The 21,417-nt window shown below is 43.0% G+C and overlaps 1 protein-coding gene across 5 annotated transcripts in view; it reads left to right on the top strand.

Moving 5' to 3' along the window:
- sorcs2 (sortilin-related VPS10 domain containing receptor 2) overlaps nt 1–21,417 on the top strand; it is a 191,866-nt gene that overhangs the window by 38,440 nt on the left and 132,009 nt on the right. For all 5 annotated transcript variants that reach the window (XM_029001663.1, XM_029001653.1, XM_029001634.1 and 2 more), the window contains exon 2: nt 13,571–13,638. In XM_029001663.1, coding sequence (XP_028857496.1) covers nt 13,571–13,638 — 68 coding nt within the window. The remainder of the gene's footprint in view (nt 1–13,570; nt 13,639–21,417) is intronic.

Genomic DNA, 21,417 nt, shown 5'->3' with positions numbered 1-21,417 from the left:
TCTAAATTGCTAAATAAAATTAAAGTAAGAGTGAAATAAGAGCAAAATAATGTTAGCGGTAGCATTTAATAAATAAAAAACATTTCATAAAAAAAAAAGGTCACCTCAGAGCAATTGAAAGAATACACCAATGTAAACTTTTTATTGCTTTTTTTGAAATAAACTGCAGAAATGAAAACTGCCAGAAGACGACTGTGTCATTCTTGAACAGAATTATACAATCATGCTGAAAAGGTTTTCAGGACTTAAAAGTGTTACCATATTTTGCTGAAGTTACAACGGCATATGATTTAATTTATCAACTGAGGGCAACTTTAGGCAACTTTACCACAGGTAAAAAATTGGTGCAATCGATTATGTCGACACGTCACCCCAGCCCTAGTACCTCCATCTCTCAAGGTAGCAGCAACACATTACTCTAGACTCTTCTCTGTCTTGGCTCCTAGATGGTGGATTGAACTTCCACTAGATGTTCGAACAGCTGAGTCACTAAAGATCTTCAAAATCAAGCTAGAAACGTAAATAGGATTAAACAGGGCTCTTATGTTCTGAGTTATTCAATTAATGGTATTTGCAGGGTCAAAGCGAACCAAATGAGGAATTAAAATGATAGACATCTTAAAGCACTCATGTAAGTCGCCCTGGATAAGAGCATCTGCCAAATGCTGTAAATGTAAAAAAAAAAAATCATGCTTCAAAGAAATAATCAATTAAAGAATAAAACAAAATGTTTTACTCCTGAATGGCCCACAGGCCTGTAACCGACAGATTGTAAAAATGAAATATCTTCTCTCATAAAACACAAAAAAAAAAGTGCAGCTCAATGTTCGTCACGTTCGGTCTGGTACCAGCTTATGGCATGAAGAGCGTCCTTTCCCTGTGTGTACTTTGGCGGAATCGCGAGGGAGATGAGCATTGATGGCATTATGTACACCTACTTGTTGCACTGAAATGCATGTTGCAGTTTTTGCCCGACCACCTTCTGTTGTGTTTAAAAGTCTCAGCCAAAAAAAAAAAAGTATTTCTGGCCCTTTTCTGCTCCCCGGGCGCCCTTCATGGCTGTCCACTGCTCACAAAGTGATGGGTTCCATTTATTTGTGTGCACCGTGTGCTGCGCTTGCTGTGCTTCACAGTGACAAAACTAATCACTTTCACTTTTATTGGAATGGCTTCAAAAAAATGATTTTTGCTTTTCTGCAGCTTTGACAGAATCTTTTTTTGGCAGACAAGGTATTTGAATGAAAACTGGGCACAACCGGTGTAGGTCACCCATCCTTCAGGATCAATTGGGTTTAAAAAAAGCAACAGCTTCATCATAAAGAGCCACATTAATGAGGGCCGTCCCGCTCCCTCACCCTTCTTCCTGGCTTCTTTTTTCTGCTTTGAACGTCTCTTTTCCCTTCTTTTGTCTGTCTGTCTACGTCTTCCTCACCCTTTGTTTGCGGCTGCAGGCAGGGGTGGGAACACCTTAATTTTGCCTTGTTAGAGAGCGAGAGCGCTACGACACTGGAACAAAGTCCTTTCCCCAATGAATAATGAATGTTGGGGTCTGCCGTTTCCACGCCAATACCATGTTTATGGATGAGCTGCAGGCTCTCGCTCTCGGACTGGAGAAACCCACCATCTGTGCTGACACTTCCCATCATGCACCACTTCGATCCAGCACCCACCCCCACATGAGAGAGAGAGAGAGAACGAGCGAGAGATGTGTTAATACACACCATAGCAACTCTGTCTTTCTAGTTTCCTTTTTTTTTCATGCACTTGGCCAACCATTACAAATTCACCTTCATAAACCGACCTTCAGACAGGAAGCAGATATTTTCCCCATGTTGTAATCGCCTGGCCGCCCCCCTGACAGAAAGAACCACCATTTTCTTGCCGGAGGTCTCACAGTTGCTGCCCACCCTTGGCACGTTGGCATAAGGCAGCAGCGGGGTGTCTGTTACCCTCTGTTGTCCTAGCGGGCTGGCACCTGTTCAGCAGGGTAGGGTTACTCCTGAAGAAGAGTTGGTGTTAGCGCCACCACTTCTCAAAACAAACACGGACATGGGTGCCAGCTCGGCCAGAAGGGCTCCTCTCCAGCCAGTCAAAACATCTTTACTCGCAATTTATTCTCCATGTGGCAAAATGGTCACACACGCGCTCATGCTGTGCATGTGTGTGTGCATACAGTGTGTGCGTTACCATAACTTTGGACTTCCCGCAGCAGCAATGCCGTGTATCCTCGGTGGGAAAAACCTTCGACCCGCACAGTGGACCAATCAAAGGGCGTACAAATCTCACCTAGATCACCTCAAGTTTATATTCTAAAGTATTTTAGAATATGTCTTACAATATTGGCATCAAATTTGTAGTAGGCTGACATTTTAAAAAGCATTCAACTTGACAAAAAGTCAAATGTAAGGGTGGTAGTAGTCTAGTGGGTAACACACTCGCCTATGAACCAGAAGACCCAGGTTCAAATCCCACTTACTACCATTGTGTCCCTGAGAAAGACACTTAACCCTAAGTTGCTCCAGGGGGGGACTGTCCCTGTAACTACTGATTGTAAGTTGCTCTGCATAAGGGCATCTGATAAATGCCGTAAATGTAAATGTAAATGTTTGATATAGGTTGTACTTATTACTCTTTTTTTTTTTTAAAGCCACACATTTACATTTACATTTACAGCATTTATCAGACGCCCTTATCCAGAGCGACTTACAATCAGTTGCTCAGGGACACAATGGTAGTAAGTGGGATTTGAACCTGGGTCTTCTGGTTCACAGGCGAGTGTGTTACCCACTAGGCTACCACCACCCCACACAAGGGTCTTTCAGTTCTTACCTGGGGGATTTTCATCCACATGTCGTTGCAAAAGGCTTCTAATTCTGAAAGATTCTAGGACTGCCTTGATTGCACTTCTTTTTAGGGAGTTCACCAGTCCACTGGACTTATTTCCAAAATCCTTCATAGTCGACAAAGGTTCAGAATCTAAAAAATTCCCAGAAGATGTTCTAGCCATCCAACAAGCAGGGCTTTCAGAAGTTTCCGGTCCTTTGTGTGATCGACAGAGCGTGATGAAGTGTGGCACTGCATTACCCTGTAGCCAGACCCCTTTCCTCTTGAGCTTTTGTACAGGGGAGTCGGCTCTTGTACACACAACCCTTTCAGACTAAACACCGTTGTCACTTCCACATACACACAAACACACATATACACACACTTAGACCTCACCTCACTCAGACTGACCTGCAGACAAGTGGAACATTTCTGCTCCTGTCATTTACAGTAACGTCTGGAGTCAGAGAGTGAAGGAGATTGTGCGCCAGAGTGAAAGGGCTTTTCGGCTCTCCTGGGGAACGTCTGCTGCACCTGCATTGCTGTTAGACACGGAGAAAGAGAGAGAGAAAGAGAGGAAGACAGAGATTTTTTCAATGCAGTGCAGTGAAATATCAGACATTTCTGGCGGAACAGAGAGCAGTGCACTGTGGGGCGGCTTTATTGTCACAGGCTTTATGGGACAGAGGGCTTCCCAGCTCAATTAACCATGCTAATGTGTGGCTTAGCGTAACGATGCATTTAACATGAACATGTTTGTACGGAGTCCGTCGCCGTCCCTCATTCCTTCCCCCCTCTGCTCGCCATTCACCCCTCATGTGTGGTTATGCAGTCAGCGCAATTCTCCCCTCGCTTGGCGCGAAGATGGATGTAAATAGTTTTACAGTTCTGGGCTGAACGCTGTAACCCGCATCAGACTTTACCTCAGCCGCTTGGCAGGGAGTCCAGACGTCTCCAGGGGACGTCCACTGTTTTCTCACAGTTTGAAATTCTGATCTCAGTCCTGTCAGTTTTGTTTAGTTCAAACAATATCCTCCTCCGCAGAGCGTGAATATAACATTTATGTGACTCTCAAACCTAAACAAGAACTGTGGATGTCAGCGCTTGGTTTAGGATGAGCTGCGTCCACCTCCACACTTGTCTTGGTTCCAGACGCCTTGTGTTGTGCAGAGGCGTCTGGATGGTTTGCATTTGAAATTGGGTTCTGATTAAAGCAGGAGTCTTCGTGTAGTTCTTCACAGTACAACAGGGGGTTCAAATCTCAAATGTTCCTCTGTCTGTGTGGAATACAGATGTGGCCATTGCACAATTTTTAGGAAATGAATACAAGCATATTGCCTGGCTTTTAAGTTAGCTTTAAAGTGGTCATGAACTTCAGGACTTGAAGGACATAATGCAATTGCTTTGTAATAGAAGTTTAACAATATTTGGAATGGAAGCGTCACGAAGGTCCTGTTGCAATACATGTGCAGACATAGTGGGAGAACTGGGTGATTCAGGGGACTGGGCTGTCACTGAGTGTGGGCACAGGGGGAGATGGCAGGAATCATCGTCTTCAAAAAAGGATCCAAACCGGGTGGAGCAGTAAATCTAGAGGGGCAGTCAAAGCCCTGGGGTGGGCGGTGAGACGGCAGCATCAGAACCCAAATAAAAGCAGACAAGGGTGAAAAAAAACACCCAAAAAAATCCATGTGATGCCACGGTGGCCCTGGTACACCAGGTGAACCGATTTACAGTCCTTGTGACCAACAGGAGTTGGGGACGTGTGTTCATCACATGGACTGCAATTCATTTGTTTTGTTCCTCACTTGCATGTCCGACTTATGACCTTGTGCTTTGTGCGTTTACCTTTAGTCGCGTTCCTGGTGTAACCAGTAATTGTGGACAGGTTCAAGTCATACCTGCTCACAGGTCTAGTGACACTGTTAATTCACTACTAACTTAAAATGACTGTCTTCATGCCAACTCTTTTCTGTAAAATATTTGTTCAGACAACTCCTTGTCCAAATACAGACAGGAACGCAGAGGATACGCCAGATCTCCCCCAAAAAAACGGCTTGGAAATGAACCTCAGGCACGAGACTCTCGGCTCCCCAGCATATCTGAAGAACAGACCTGAGGGAAGTAGTGCGCTGTCATGTCTTGTGAACCGGAGGAAGCACAGCATTTGTGTCAGGCAAATCAGTCGTATTGCCAATATGGTTTCTCTCGATTGTTTATGATGTTCCGTCCATTAAACGTGAAGCTGCAAAACTGACCCCTGATCAGGATACTGATCTCTCTAGCGCTTTTGGTGAAGGCTTTGTCATGAATGTTTTTTGTGGCTTTGCTCTGTTTCTCTCTCATTGACCTTGTTAAAAGAAGCATTGGCCCTCACTTTAAACCATCTCATCCCTATACCTTGACCCCTCATCACCAAATAGGCTCTGGGGGATCCTGATCCTGCTGAGATGTTAAAGACATCAATTACACAACCTGAGAACACTGTATAGAGTGAAATAGGTGGAGACACTAACTCACATACACTTTTTTAATGGAATCTTAACTCTGCAGTCCAGTGACAGAAGAGGGACGGGTTTGGCTCCAGTGCAGCATCTGAGGTCATAGGTCCCTGTCTGTGTTGGAGTGAGATGTAAACCACTGATCCATAAAACATGCTTAATGTATTTGTGTGCTTGGCCTTGGATAAGGAACAATGACCTATTGTTCAATTTTGACAGCAACATAGAAAATAAATAAAAATCTCTTGGGGGCCAATAGTTGACCCTGAGCCTCCAGACCTCATCTTTGGAGCTATAGCTTGGAAAGAGACAGTATTTCTTTTCTAAGATGTCTGGGTCGAGAGACGTACAGATTAGGCATTTGTGCAATGTGTAACTCAGTGATGTGATGTAGCGACACCTCATTCCTACTCTGACCAGACATAATGAATCTTGTATTGTGTCCCATGCACAACTGGAAACTGGAGAACCTGAAACTGCGCCCTTCTGGTGGATCATGGTGCCCAACACCCTACTGTGACCCTGAGTCCACGTTGGTCTTTCCGATCCTGGATACTCATATCATCCAAATGACGTTGGACATATTAACGTCTTGCACAGTTTGTTGACATCTCAGTGTCTTGTCAGCTCCTGGCCACGCTGGAGATGCTCTGAAGGAGCTTCAAGGCCTGAAGAAGATACAATGAATAACACACACACACACAAAAAATACAACAAAATAATTGGAAAAAGAGAAGCAGACTTAAAATCTAAGATCCGGAAAGGCAGGACTGAACATGATCAAGTGTGGGAAAAAAAGTCAAAGGAAAGGAAAACAAAACCAGAACAAGGACCAAGAGAGACTACGGATGCCACGAAGAGAGAGGGGATGATAATGAGCGAGAGACACTGGATTAGCCAGGCTACAGCAGCAGCTGTTGTACCAGCCAAGACAGCTGTGTCCACTAAAACCGAGCTGCCATCGGTGCTGGAAATCCTCTGGACCACCCGTCTCTGGATTCGAGCCACAGCCAGGTTGCGGCCTTTACATTTCCACGTCCCGATAAAAACCAGACAGCCATAGGCTTTTTAAACAGACAAAAGCTCAGCAGGATGGAGGGACATGTGCTGCAGATGACTTTTAATGCAGAAATGGATGAACGCAGGTGGGTCTCCTCTGTCCCCACCTGCAGTGTTCCAACGTGTTTATTTTCCTCTTGTATTCCACCGCCTGAGGACCGTCTACTGGAAAGAAGGAGGGGAAAAAATAGAGGAGTTGAGACCCCACAGCTGGACGGAGAGGCTGTCCTCACGCAATGGATGGAGAGGACTCATCCTGCACCCGTTCACCGGCTGTCAGCTGTTTTCCTCCATCTGTCCTGAAAGCAGAAAACAAGGAGTCCACAGTATCCTGTCCAGAATGGTTGGTTCCACCATGTTTGGGGTTCAGAGGCAGACAGACTTTAACATTCAGACTTTGCATTCAGATGACACTTGGGGTTCTATCAAGGTCTGTCATGCTCTGGCCCAAATATGGAGCAGTGTCCCCTAGTGTGAGGGCAGAGAACTGAAAATTGTTCACCACCCACGCCTCTTTTTTTCACAACACTTTTGGCTCACAATGATTGAAACGAGTCCTCTGTCTTCAGAAAGGGTGATTGCTTAGTTTGATTTCATAGACCTAAAAGTCTGTTTCTTTCACAAGATCTGGCAACAATGCAAATTCATTACCAAGCTGTTCTTTCTTGTACAGCCTGGTAGCTGTGTTTTGAATGAAGATTTATTGCTCTCTCTCTCTCTCTCTCTCTCTCTCTTTCATACACACACACACACACACACAAGTTCCATTTCTGTAGTCACACAATCTGAATGTAGCTTCCAATCAATACTCTGACACTGGGTCAAAGGGGAGGGTCTGTGGTCCCTCTGTCCATCACACTGATCGATTTGCCATTGACTCAGTCCAGGAAGAGGTCAGACACCCTGTCTGAGGGGGGAGAAGATCACAGCAGCGGATTATGACAGATTACTATAGATTAACTCCATTCACCAGCAGCAGAACAGTCCGGTCATTAGTGGGACTGAACAGAGGCTGTGGAACATTATTTTTCGTCATGTCTGTTCTTTTGTGGTTCACAGTGATTGTTAATTGATTCATTTATATGTAATTAAAATGAAATGAGAGGAGAACAAAGGAGAAAATGTCAGTATTTTTAATTAAATATCACCAGATGTATTTAGCTATGTTTGTGGGTAAGTGTGTGTATTGTGTTGTGTTGCAGAGAATGCCTGAATTCATTCTCTTTAGAGTCATGTGATCATTTATTTCACTCTCCATAAAGGCTGGAAATCTTTACAGTTTCTGGTCAATGAAAATTGATTGTAATTTATTTTAGAAACCAGAAAGCAGAACTGTTCTTTTTTAACAGATGAATTATTGATATGTGTGTGTGGGTATAAGTGTGTGCGAGAGACAATGATCTGTTTTTCTTTGATGTTTGCCTTAAGGACCATGGATTCATGGTAAAAAAAATTAAAAGTTCAATAAAATAAAAGTTCAATAAAACAGTTCATTCTTTCTTTTTCATTGCCTTTTTATTACTTCCTACAATCCATTATCACTCTCCACTAGGACTGTCAAAATGAGTGTGTTAATCACTGTGATTTAATAAAAAAAAAAGTAGAATAGTACAATATTAAATCTCGAACATGGGAGCAATGGGCTGGTGGCATATACTCATCACCCCCAAAACTTGTCTCTGTTTTATTGTAAAATATGCATTATAGAATTTTTTAGGAATCACAATTCATTTCAATAATGTGCAATTATTTTGTTAAAAAAATATAGATATATTGATGTCCTATCCCAGTTGTACTCACTCTACGTTCCTCCCCCATTTCTCTCATCTGTTCCCCCCCCCCAACCTTCTGTTACGTCATATGCTCCCAGTTCAGTAGCTGATATGTGGCCTCTGTCTTTCCGTCCCAGTGGCCCTGTTCTGTGGAGGGTACGGGCAGGGGGCTGCATGTAGAAGAAGAGTTCACATGAAGGCCTGTTTGCACTCATCTCTGTGAATAGCGGCTCTTGTGGCCGCCATGTTTGGCCATTCATGCCTGTGTGTCATCCAGATGACTTTTTCCTGCCCCAGTAAATGTCACCAACTGGCGCACAAATGAGCCTCTGTGCCGCCAGTCCTGCTGAGGCGCCGCTGCAACAACGTTTGCCAAAAGTTTACCCCCACAAGACGCAGAGCAGTTTTTCAAGCGGTTCACTCATCTGATAGAACCTCGCACATTAATAATGAAAATAATTACTTTGTGGTTGCTTTTGCAACAAGAAGCATTGTTGTCAAAATGTGTTTGACCTGGTTATACATTTTTTAAATATTTTGCATTATTTGCAAAAATTAGAGACCCAAGAAATGGATACAAACAACTTCAGGGGGTCAAAAACATCCCATATTGTGGCATATGTGGCAAATGGTGCCATTTTTGGTGCATGGGTATTTTTTGAACAGGTTGTGCAACATTCAAAGCTGCAAGTACAGTACCGATGACTCAGGTTCATTGCAGAGACAGAGAAAGGGCCACTTCTTGCCCAACCTTCTGTTTTTTTAGTTTAGTTCTGTTTAAGTACTTTCTATATCTTGAATGGGTTAAATGCCATATGGAATTGATATATGGAAACATATGGAAATATGATAAATGCAACATAATGTAGGAGACAGCTGATAAAAATGACAGATATTAACGTCTTTCCTCAATATGAATTTTATTATCATTTGATTTAAAGGAAATAAATAAAGATCAGGGAAAGGGCACCTGAGCCACTGTTGTGATAACCTTCCACTCGGTCACTAATGAAGGTGTTCAGAGCCATGTGAGGAGTTTTTATTTTTGGCTGATGGAAAGGTCATCCCAAAAAATTTGGAACCACACCGGCTCTCCATGGATCAGGTTCCCCACCTCCTGTTTTAGAGAGTAACTGGAATGGACCGAATTGAGGAACCGCATTACTTTATTTGGGAAGTAAGGAGAATACTATTCCTATCGTTGGACGGACCTCTGCAGCACACTTCATGCCAGACTCCTGACTCTGATTGTGCTCTCTGCTGTGTGATGAACAGGGTTGCCAGACAATTACTTTTCCCTGAGTGTGCCCATGCATTTGTTTGAAAATGTGTTTGTGCCACATTGAACTTTGACCCTGCAAGGCAATGCATTATTACAGTGCTGACGAGAAAGTGAAGGATTTATATACAGAGACGCTGACAAGGTCAGGCAGTCCGAGAAATGGAGATGCATTTAAGTGTGTGCATGTGTGTGTGTGTGTGTGTGTGTGTGTGTGTGTGTGTGTGTGGGTGGCAGTGACAGAGTGAGAGCAGCTTTTCCTACTTCCTGACTTTTTTGCCTTCCGTGTGACCCGGTGTTAAATGCGGTTTACCGTGTAATTTCTAAAAAGCACTGTGTTTGTGTGTGTGTGTGTGCGTGTGTGTGATAATGAAACGTCCATAGAGTGCATTAACCCATTCCTGTACCCTGTCACACATCTGCACCTTCGCCAGGGTAGATATAGGTGTCTCTCCCTTTTTTGGAATCACAGGAACTCTAGCACCCTCACAAATAGCTTTCCCTCCTACAGAGGCCATGAACCTCCACTTCAGACCTTCCACAAGCATTTGCCTCCATCTCCCCCTTTCCTATGGAGTTCGATGTGTGGTGACTAAGAGCAGATCTGAAAAGTTCTCTTTGTCCATGAGCTATTTAAAACTCTGCCTGAGGGTTTGCTGTGTGTGTTCAGGACGTAGAACTGAGGTTCCACTCAGAGAATCTGTATCCTTCATGAAATCGAACCCCTATTACATGCAGTCTCTATTTTATCATATTTCGAGAGAATGTTATTTCAAAAATATTAAGTTTACAAAGGCAGCAACAGGGGACTCCGGTGCCCTTCCTCTTCCCAATCTTCAACCTGTGTTGTCACGATAGTTGGGGCAACTTTAAATAAAGGAAACTGTGAAAAGCAAATATAGAGTTCTTTGGACTGTTTAAAAAAAACGATGTGTTGCAGCATTATTTCTTTTTTAAAGTGACACGGTGACACTGGTTCCCATCTACAGCATGATTGTTGGAGACGTATAATCAGTAGTATTCGTTTCACCCGTCAGGGGGTTTTATGCTGTGGCAGATCTGTGTATAGGGATTATAATTTATCATAGCATTACAAAATCTGCTTCTATTCTGTGCTATTCTATTCACCTCAGCTCAACCCGTTTCAAGTTAATGAATCCACTCAGCTCAAGGCCATTCATCTTCAACTAATTCTTGGGTCGCCTCAAAAACGCTTACCCTGCTCATCGAGGCAAATTGAATGCACTTGGCTCAGCCGGCGTTATTCCAGCACATGGCTCAGGCTGCTGGTACAATGCTTCCGATTACCTCCAGAGTCTCACAACTGGCTCTGCAGTCTTTAACTGGCAGCTGTTTAAAGTTCAGAAATGTTTGAACATCAAATACAAGTGCTTTTAGCTTCCTCCGAGTCTCCCAGTGCCACTGCAAAACCTGCAAAGCTAAAACGCAGAATCGCCCTTCTCCCAACGGATCAGCTGAAAGAGTTACGATGGTCGTGGTCTTTTTTCCACCTTGTGTTTTTTCTCGTTTGCACGGCATATCACCGCTGAGACTCGGCAGCCGAGTCTCAGACGTTTGGCGCTGGAGTACAGGACTCAAACCATTCTGATCTAAAGCTTGAGTCAAGACCCTATTCTTCTCTGACTACTCTGTACTAAACAAAGAAGCAGACAAAGAAAAGTTTTGTTCGCTGTTTCCATTGTCTTTGAGCACTCGTCTGCTGAGAAGCAGCCATGACTCCACAAAGACCAAAGGAACATGGTTCAGACAAAACTGAACATGATTCAAAAAGGAACATGGTTCAGTTATGAAGGGGTTTCCTTATGGAAGAGCTTCGACAGGAATGGGCTATGTATTTGGGGTCGCACTGTCCATTAGAGGGCAGTCGTTTTCGAAAGGAATGTCCGCTCGCCGGATGAAAAATAGACTTGTGTGGGTAACCAGGCCCCGTGCCAGGAGCAGTAAAATATCTGAAGCATATGAAAATAAAACATAGCTCTTTTCTGATCTCAGTCCCACAGCTCTTATTACATTTCATTTACCTTATTCAGTCTAATGGCAGTGTCTCGACACGAATGTGGCCGTTGCTCCAATATACACACGGGTTCATTTCACAATAGACCCCAGTTGCCATAGACATATTCTCGAACATACCCCAAAACCTAATCTGAAATCTCGACTGGGCTCGTTTATGTCTTGAGAAAGGACTTTCAAAACCATTAACTGGCATATGGAGCCACTGCCAACTGGAATGGCACTCTTAATTATGTATAGATACAAAAGAAGGATCTATTTTTTGTTTTTTGTTTGTTGCTCACTCATTGGTCTGAAAGTTGAATAATCTTTTTACACTGAGCAAAAATAGAAAAGCAACACTTTTGTTTTTGCTTCCATTTTTGATGAGCTGAACTCAAAGATCTGAAACAAAAGACAGATTACTCTCAAATATTGTTCACAAATCTGTCTGTCTAAATCTGTTTTAGTGAGCTGTATGATCAAACTGCACGTTTCAGAGTGGCCTTTTACTTTGGGCAGTCTAAGGCACACCTGTGCAATATTTATGAGCAGCTTCTGTAGTGCTTGGTGCAGTAAGAGCAGAAGCAGATGAAGATAAAGCGAGATTAGAGATAACCATTGTATTTATGGTTACTTTTAACCAATTAATTTGTTTATTTGTTTTATATTCAGTACACTTGCAGTAAAGATGTCCACTATTCAATTTTTGAACTTGTTGTAGAACAGTCACCATGCCCGACAAGACATGCGGTACCCCTTTGCCAATCATCCTGACAAGGTTTTGCCACTCTTGGCCCACACCCACCCCCGCGTTTGCAGCATCACCACAGCAGAAGACTCCCAATGGGCAATGCTGTCACAAACCCTCTGGCTTAGAGATGGATGAGTGATGAGAAGGACAAGTGAAAAAACTGAGAGAGTGTGAGGGAAGGGGAACAGGACATTCACTCGGCAGGTAGATTTGTAGTGTCTTGAATAAAAGATTGGTAGTGGTCTGTGGGATTTGCTCAGCAGGCTGACAGACAAGCGAGGATAACAGTAGATTTATGTGTTTGTGTGTGTGTGTGTGTGTGTGTGTTATTGTGGCTGCATCTCTGTGTGTAAAACAAACACTTAAAAAAACGGAATTGATCAGCATTTCCATTTAAGAAAAAAATCTTAAAGAATCAATGTATCAATATTAGTTGACAATAAATTGCAGAACAGATGCATTTTCCTATTTCTTCCGAAGGCCTTCCTGTCTGTGCAGTCTGGAATAATAGCTTTTTGAGATATTGTGGGTACTGTGATACAGACGGAATGCTAATTTTTTTGCATAAATAATACCTATTCGTGATATTCTTACCCCAGTGCCATGAATAAACGAGTACAGGGTGGATATAAACGATTTTGTCATTTGCACCATGAAGCTGATTCGTGATTAATTAGGAAAAACATAGAAACATCGTTTTCTGCAGAGTGTGTGTGTGTGTGTGTGTGTGTGTGTGTGTGTGTGTGGGGTGCTGTTCTGCAGAAGCGCTTGTCCATGTCAATATTTCTATATTTGAACTGATGTTCAGAAGTGTCTGTATTCCTTTCACTCTGCCCCAGCCTCCATTGTGTGAACGACGTTAATGGGAACCTTGGATGCTGTATAAATGTTAGGTGCTGAACGCTGAGGTTATTTGTACAGGATAATAGTCTCTCACACTACCCAGCTGATCTCTGAATGAAAATTGACCTTCGGTTCCCCCCACTGTGAGATTTTACAGTTTTAATACACACAGCCTCATATTTCCTTGGAGTGTTCTTGCAATGTAAATGATATATGAATGTGGATACATTTCAAGCCACTAGTGCTAAAGAGCTGTCAACGTCTTCAGTCTGTGAGTCTGAAATGCCATACTGAGCACTTCATACTAAACATTCAACTCACTTTTGTGTAATTACACAGTAGTAGGCATTTTAGAGCACATCTTGTCACATTTGGTGCAAGATGTCCATTAACCACAGCTGGTATCTGAAATTCAGGCTGGTAAACCGGTTTAGTGTCTTGCAAGTTTGGTTTCATATGAACATTAAGTGTGGAATTTTAGACATACAGAAACTCTAACTGCTTTTTCTTCCACTGTTTCCTGCAGGTGATCCTCATCCTCACGAAATATTACCATGCTGACTCAACCAAGGTCCTTGAGAGTTCCCTCTGGAGGTGGGTGGAATTACTGAAGAAACAATTCAGGCATTTTTTTAGATGTCTGTTGTACACTGATAGTTTTGAAAAATGTAGGCATTCTTTCAGCTTTTCAGGTGAAGTGGTACAAAAAGTGGTACTGCTGACAATGTCCCATGTCACATAATCAAAATGTCATACATTACAAGGAAGTGGACCGGTAATCAGGAGGTTGCCAATTCATATCTCGAGGTGCCAAAGTGCCTCTGAGCAAAGCACCGTCCCCACACACTGCTCCCTGGGCGCATGTCATGGCTGCACACTGCTCACCAAGGGTGACACATTATTTTTGTGTGCTGGAGTGTTTCACAATGACAATCACTTCAGTTTGACTTTATTTTTTTATTTAGTGCATGCTCATGCAATGTGCTGATTGGTCAGTCTCTTCTGGTCCTGCATGTCACTTTTGGTAATGAGAAACTGCTGTGCAAGATTTCCAGACTAAGAACCAAAATGGTAGAAGCACACAAAGAATGCAAAAGCAAAAGAGCCGTTCTTGAACGTGAAAGTGAAGTGAAACACTGCAGCACAGCACACGGTGACACAACAAAATGTGTCCTTTAGATCCATCACCATTGGTGAGCAGTGGGCAGCCATGAAAGGCGCCCGGAGAGCAGTGATGGCACCTCAGTGGTCCGGGATTCGAACCGGCAACCTTTTGATTATGGGTCTGCGTCCTTATTGCCCTCTCTGACATGGATTGGTGACCAATCGCTTTTCTTCAGGAAACCCTCTAAAGTGGTCTCTCATCAAAGTACTCGACAGGTCCAAATAGTTCACTGATGAACTGCAGGTATGGATGGATGTAATTAGCATGTTTACTCCAGAGCTCCCACTGCACTTCATTTAATTAGATTGAGAAAAGAAAAGACCGTCTACAATTCTCCAAGCTAAAGCCTTCTGTGCCATTGTCCTGAAAATAATGTCAAGATTTTAATTAGGTGTTTATATTGAAGATGTCTGAAAGCTATTGTTTTGACAGCCTTTAGTTGTAAAGCTCTTATCTTGGAGATGCGTGTGGGAGAAACTCTTTGTCTATGTTGTGCGTTTTCATGTGAAAACCTTGGTGGTGATCCAACATGTCTGCCTCCACGGGATTTTCTGTTTGTTATTTCCTTCTGCCAAGCAGAAATCAGTCAATACTGACAAAATGTGGAAGGACTATTCCTTAATTATAGCCGAGTGACTGGCTGAGAATGTGTGTCAGTGTGTGCTTTCCTGTTTAATTGCTCATTCGCCAGCTTTCCTCATTACCTGTCTGTCCTTGACTAGGAGTGAGCGTCTTGTCTGCATTGACAAGGCTGTCTCCGCTTTGTTGTGCTCTCTGTGCGTTTGCTTGGATGAGCATGGCCGATGTTCCTGTTACCAATCATCTGTCTGTGGATTATAAACACAATGAGAGAAGGATGAGGGGAGACAGAAATAAACACAGACTCACCGAGAAAGTAATGTTATGTTCAACACTCGCGGTTTTTGGACCAGTTTTTATTTTTTTTGCAACGCCACATCAAGAACATCAGTTTTCATAAATGATATACACATTCAGGTTGTGGGAAACAGCCACCAAAAGCGGTGGAATATTTAGGGTTAAAGTTCAACAGGATTGCACTGGAGACCTTTGAAAGTGAAGTGAAAGTAAAAGTGAAGTGATTGTCGTTGTGATACACTGCAGCACAGCACAGGGTGACGCAATGAAATGTGTCCTCTACTTTTAACCATCACCCTTGGTGAGCAGTGGGCAGCCATGATGGTACTTTGCTCAGTGGCACCTCAATGGCACCTTGGCAGACCGGGATTCGAACCAACAACCTTCTGAGTACAGGGCCGCTTCCTTAACCGCTAGGCCACCACTAGCAGTTAAGGAAGAATTTGTGGAGAATTCAGTGGAAGTTGAGTTATTTATTATTAATTTGTTTAATGTATTATTAATTTACACCTACGTACTTATAATCAGATTATTGAATTGAACTCATAGGTTTTAGGGAACAGGTTCCACATATCTTACTAATATGCAATTTCAGTAATCTAATCTTTGTAATGTTTTTGCACCAAAAAAATGGTGAGTTTTTGCTTTGCAAAGACAATGATTATACAGATAATAAATCATGAAGTTAAAGGGGACAGAGAGAATGTCAGTAAGAAAATATAGAAAAAAATTACATATCAATGGTAAGGATGTGAAAAAAACTGGGTCCTATTTCTTTTTTTCTTTAAAAGCTAAAGATGTTGTAACAAACCAACCAGAACACTGAGTGTGAGTACAAAAGCCTAAAGGTGGTGGAGCAGCTGCCCTGGGCATGTGTTAGTGGCCTGATAGTGTATCAGTGTGGCACAGGCTGGGCCGTGGGCATCATTTGTGCCAGGGAGCCCAGCCGTGGGTGCCACTTTCACGGTGCTGTTTCCATGGTGTCAAAGTGGTGGAGTCTTTTTTAAAAACTCCATATAATAGCTGCGTGCACTGTGGAAGACTTGAAAACACAAAACAGGTAACCTCTGGATGTTTTGCATGTATAAAAATAGATATTATATATATTTTACTTATATGCTCTCTAATATGCTTTTTTGCATTCACATTAGTCATTTTGCAAGATTTGCAATTTGTTCACATGAGAGGTATCCGAGGCAAGACTGCATCTCCTTGAGCGTAATTTTGCCATGATTAATTTTTTTTCTCTCTGCATATTACGCTATGAGTCCAAAACACATGGCAGCTCATGCATCATCAATTTCTTGACTTCTACTTATATCTCTAGCACAATGCCACATGATTGGAAGCATAGAAAGAAACTGCTGCAGCCTACTGCTCATGTTGTCAGTCTTTGGCGCAATTAGGTGTTTAAATTGAATTAATTAACAAATTAATTAATTAAGAAATCAACTATTCACACCGTACTCACAATATTTTAATTAATGATAAATATGGATCTTCACTCAATCAATTTACATAACCATATGGGTAGTTTTATGGGAATATGACTCAGATTGTATTTTTGTCATTTTTGTATTTTTATATGAAGCATTGGTTTCCAGTTCTTTACTGGTCGTAATAAGAAGTGTATTCCAGATGTTACAAATCTGTACGCCCGCGGGGAGAGCTGCGTAAATGAGGCGCTCTGGGTTTAATTGAGGGTGCTGATGCACTGACATCCTCTCTAAAGCCAAAGTTCTGATGGAGGAAGGAAAGAGGTGAAGCCCAGTACTCTCTTTTTCAGAGTCGTGTGTCTAATGTATGGAGAAGAATGGGAAGGAATGTAGAGCAAGATGCTTGTGTAAAATTGAAAAGTTAGTCATGGAAGTGCGCCTGCACACACACACACACACACACTTGCATGAAGACAGATATGCAGGTGGTGTGTTCGTGTCACACAGTTAATGTGTAAAATATGTGGGTGTGCAGCAGTGTGGGGAATGGAGGCTGTTTTACCAATCAGACAGAGCTGCAGGAGAAAGCGAGGAATGTGTCTCCCTCTGTCTCAGGATGTGTGAGGTGGTGTGGTGGAAATTTCCTTCCCTTTGACTGAAATGTTCTCAGAATAAAAGTCATTGTGAGTCTTGTGCTGAGTTAATTATGCAGTGAAATCAAAGATTGAACACAAAGGGAATTAATTGTAACAAAAAGGATTGTGTATGTGTGTGTGGTGAGGGGGGTTGACGGTGAAACAGCCCAGTATTTACTGGAGCACCTGCCTCCACCGTGTTAGCGGCAGAAACACAGAGTGTTGTAATCAGAGTGGTGAAGTGTGCATCACAGCTGGATGTGTTTGTGTGTGTGTGTTGTTTTCTCTGTTTAGCCCTCTTTGTGCACGTGTGTGTATTTTGTTAATTGTCAGTTTCAGTGTGTAAGTCTGTGAATGCTGTGTGTGTGTGTGTGTGTGTGTGTGTGTGTGTGTGTGTGTGTGTGTGTGTGCGTGTATTTGGGTAAACAGCTGAATTTGCTGCTGTTTCACTCCCATTGGTTGCTAACACAGAACAGGCATTAATGTGCAGGTCTGCATTTCTGTACACTACAGTAAGAAACTAACACAAAGAATAGCATGAGTTCTACTGCAATTACAGCATTTATCATTTACATTTACAGCATTTTACATTATTACAGCATTTTACAAACATTACAGCATGTTTAAGAAGATGCTCTGTTGCACTTATCCATTTTTCACTGAACAGACTGAACAGGTCACTCAAGCCGTCATGTGCTTCCTTCTCAGCACTTTCTGAGTGCTTTTTCTCTGTTTGTTCGACACATACAGGTTTATTCTTAATTCTCCCTTTGTTCTCCTTCTTCTTCACCATCTTTCTCGTTGCTCTGTGTGTTGCTGTTCCTCCACAGAAGAAGACACAGTCCAATGGTTCTGGTCAATAATTCATTTGGTCAGAGTGTGTGTGTGTGTGTTTTGGTTATCAGCTTTGTAGGTCTTAAACAGTTTTATTCATGCTAGTTTTACTAAGTTTGCATGTTAACTGCTTCAGTAAGATGTTCTGTCTTGTCTGTTTTCGTGTTTATTGATGTTCCCTGTCTGTCCCTCGCTTCATTATCATGCACCATCATCTTCCAACTGCCCTTCCATCAGTAAAGACAGTAATATGCACAGTAAATGACAGTAGACAGGGACAGAGTGACGGATCACTGTCATTAGGAAGGGTTTGAGCTGTCACCCCTGTCATTGTGTGTGTTTGTGTAACTGTGCGAGTGTGTGTTATAAAAGACAGCATTCAGCATATGCAGAATTTCAACACTCAGCAGAGGAGCTTCCTTTAGTTTTGTACGGTTGGCCTCATTCGCATATTAATGAGCAAAAACTCATTTACTGAAACATGTACATACACCACATTGGTAAAAGCAGTGTTAACACACACACACACACATACACACACACAGAATGTTTGATGAAGACATGTTTAAAATTCATGCATTCTTCACACTTCTTTTGAAGTGAAGGCTGAATGCCCACAGACAGCAGCAGCCCCCCGAGTCCTCACCCCACCCCCAGAGCAGAAGAACCTTCATAATGCATGAGGGGTCCGCCTGACAGGCCGGCGGCCCCTGCTTACACTGACCTCTGCTCCTCAGACACACATAATTACAGATCCCCGGAGACACACAAGAGACAGAAACGAGGGAGACAGTAGAGGAGTACAGTATGGGATAAAGACGGAGGGAGGATTTGCTGAAGACCGAGACAGAAGGAGCAGAGAGAGGGATCGATGGAGAGGAAAAGAGAACACACCTGAGGGGGCCTTTAGGGGATGGAACAGTTGGAAGCCATACTTCAGAGGGGCATCATAGAGATTATTGTTCTAAAAACACACACACACACACACAATATACAGATAAGGTTCACTGCAGTGTGATGCTTTCTTCTACATCATTTCCTCTCTAAAGCAGTAAATATCTCAACAGCCACCTATTTCACTGTATGATCGCTCTAGAGTAAGGTTTTTACCTTTCACTAGTTCTTCTGTTCTCTAAGATGTTGCTGAAGAGAGAATACACTGTATATTCATAGGACACATACCCCATTCAATCCAAAGATTTACTGAAATTACTAAATATATTCCTAATAAAACGTTATACATTTAATTACCCATACAAACAAGGAAAAATATTAATAATGCAACTTTATTTCATGGTTCCTAAATACCTACATGAAGTGGTGCAGTGGCTGTTTATTTTGGCTGAAAGCTGAAATCGAGCAACTCATGGCTGCTGTGAGTCTGAAATCTTAGGTTCTTGGACAGCCCAACAAATCAATACAAAAACTAAACACTATATATCCAAAATTATTATTGAACATTTTCAATTTTCATACTTTTTTTTACTGATCATACTGTACAAGAGAATGTCTGGTTGGTTTTAACATTAGAACAAAATATGACTAATTAATGGACTTATACTAAATGGTATGGAAACTCATCCAGCTGGTTGCAGTACATCTTAAGAAGTGAAAGTATGTTGGAAGTAGAAAAAAGGTCAAATTCTGATGGTACAGCATGTTATAGAGCAGTTCATCCCTCGAACGGTCAGGGCCGATCTCTCACCTCATTATGCAGAGAAATGCCTTAAAAGCAGAGGTGGAAAGAGTACGAAAAAAAATGTATTTAGTAAAAGTATCTTTACTTTGCTCATCTAAAAATCCCATCTAAAAACTACTTGAGTAAAAGTAAAAATTACTTTGAGAAAAAGTTACTTTCAATAGCACCTGCTCCAGGCAATGGTCAAGCTATGGTCCAAGATGGCGCCGGTGAGGTCGGCTGCCATTGCGTCTGTTTTTGTATTTTAAACTTATTTCTAACAACCCTTTACCAGCAAATCCACCACCATTGAGTGCATTAAGTACAGTAGAGACCCTCTTGTTTCTATTAGTAGATAATGCACGTACAATTCGAAGATTTTTACTGCTCCAGATCCCAGCTGGCCAAATGTGATCCTAAGGAAGGACAAAGCAGGACGCGAAGCGGCGGCCCCGGGGGAAACGAGCCGGCGTCAGGAACAGGCTGAGGGCCCGTGCACACAGCACACCTCTGCCTAGCATCCTGCTCGCCAACGTCCAGTCACTGGAGAACAATCTCGATGACCTCAGGGCCAGGGTAAAGTTCCAGAGAGACATCTGGGACTGCAACTTCCTTTGCTTCACCGAGACATGGCTGAACCCAGCAGTGCCGGACCACGCCATCCAGCCGTTGTTCTCGGTTCACCGCTTGGACAGGACACGGGACTCAGAGAAGATACGGGGAGGCGGAGTGAGCTTGATGGTAAATAGCTGATGTAACAGCGTTGTTCCCCTCACTCACTCCTGCTCACCAAACCTGGAACTATTGTCCATCAAATGTCATCCTTTTTATCTTTCTCTGGAGTTCATATCGGTCATCATCAGCGCCGCTTACATCCCACTGAAAGCAGACACGGACACTGCCTTATGCGAGCTGCATGAGCCGCTCACACAGCACCAGACACAGCACCGGGACGCTGAGCCAAATTTTCATCAGCACGTCACCTGCCCCACCAGGGGCGAAAGGACATTGGACCACTGCTACATTAGGGTTAAGGATGGTTACAGGGCACAATCTCGTCCACTGTTTGGTAAATCCGACCACGCCGCCATTTTCCTCATGCCTAAATACAAACAAAGGCTCAAACAGGAAGTTCCGGTACAGAGGGAGGTGGCACGCTGGACAGACCAATCGGTGGCCGCTCTTCAGGATGCACTGGATGAAGCAGACTGGAACATGTTTCGTAACAGTTCTGGAAGCATCAGCGAATATGCGGAAGCGTTTGCAACAATGCAGTTCAGAAAACGATCGTCAGAACGTTTCCCCAATCAAGCCGTGGGTGGATAAAAGCATCCGCGACGCTCTGAAATCTCGGACCGCAACTTATAATGCGGGGCTTGCTTCTGGGGACATGGGCTCATACAAGGCTGCGTCATACAATGTCAGGAAAGTGGTGAAGGAGGAGAATCAGCGCTACGGGAAGAAACAGGAGTCACAACTCGAACAGAGTGACTCTAGGAGCCTGTGGCGGGGACTAAGGACAATAACAGACTCTAAAGCACCAACATCCGGTACAACGAACACGGTAGTGTCTCTGGCAGACGAGCTAAATATGCTCTCTTAGAGGCTGCAGCTAAAGGTGCTAGCGATGCTACGGCTAGCGGCTCCAACAGCTGCAGACAAGAGGACACTGCCAGTACAGAGAACGCGTTCATCATCACCAAGCATGACGTGAGAAGAGCCTTCAAGAGAGTGAACACCAGGAAGGCA

The sequence above is a fragment of the Denticeps clupeoides genome, chromosome 1, assembly GCF_900700375.1.
Source record: "Denticeps clupeoides chromosome 1, fDenClu1.1, whole genome shotgun sequence".
NCBI lineage: Eukaryota > Metazoa > Chordata > Actinopteri > Clupeiformes > Denticipitidae > Denticeps > Denticeps clupeoides.
This window is presented reverse-complemented; position numbering and strand designations above follow the sequence as displayed.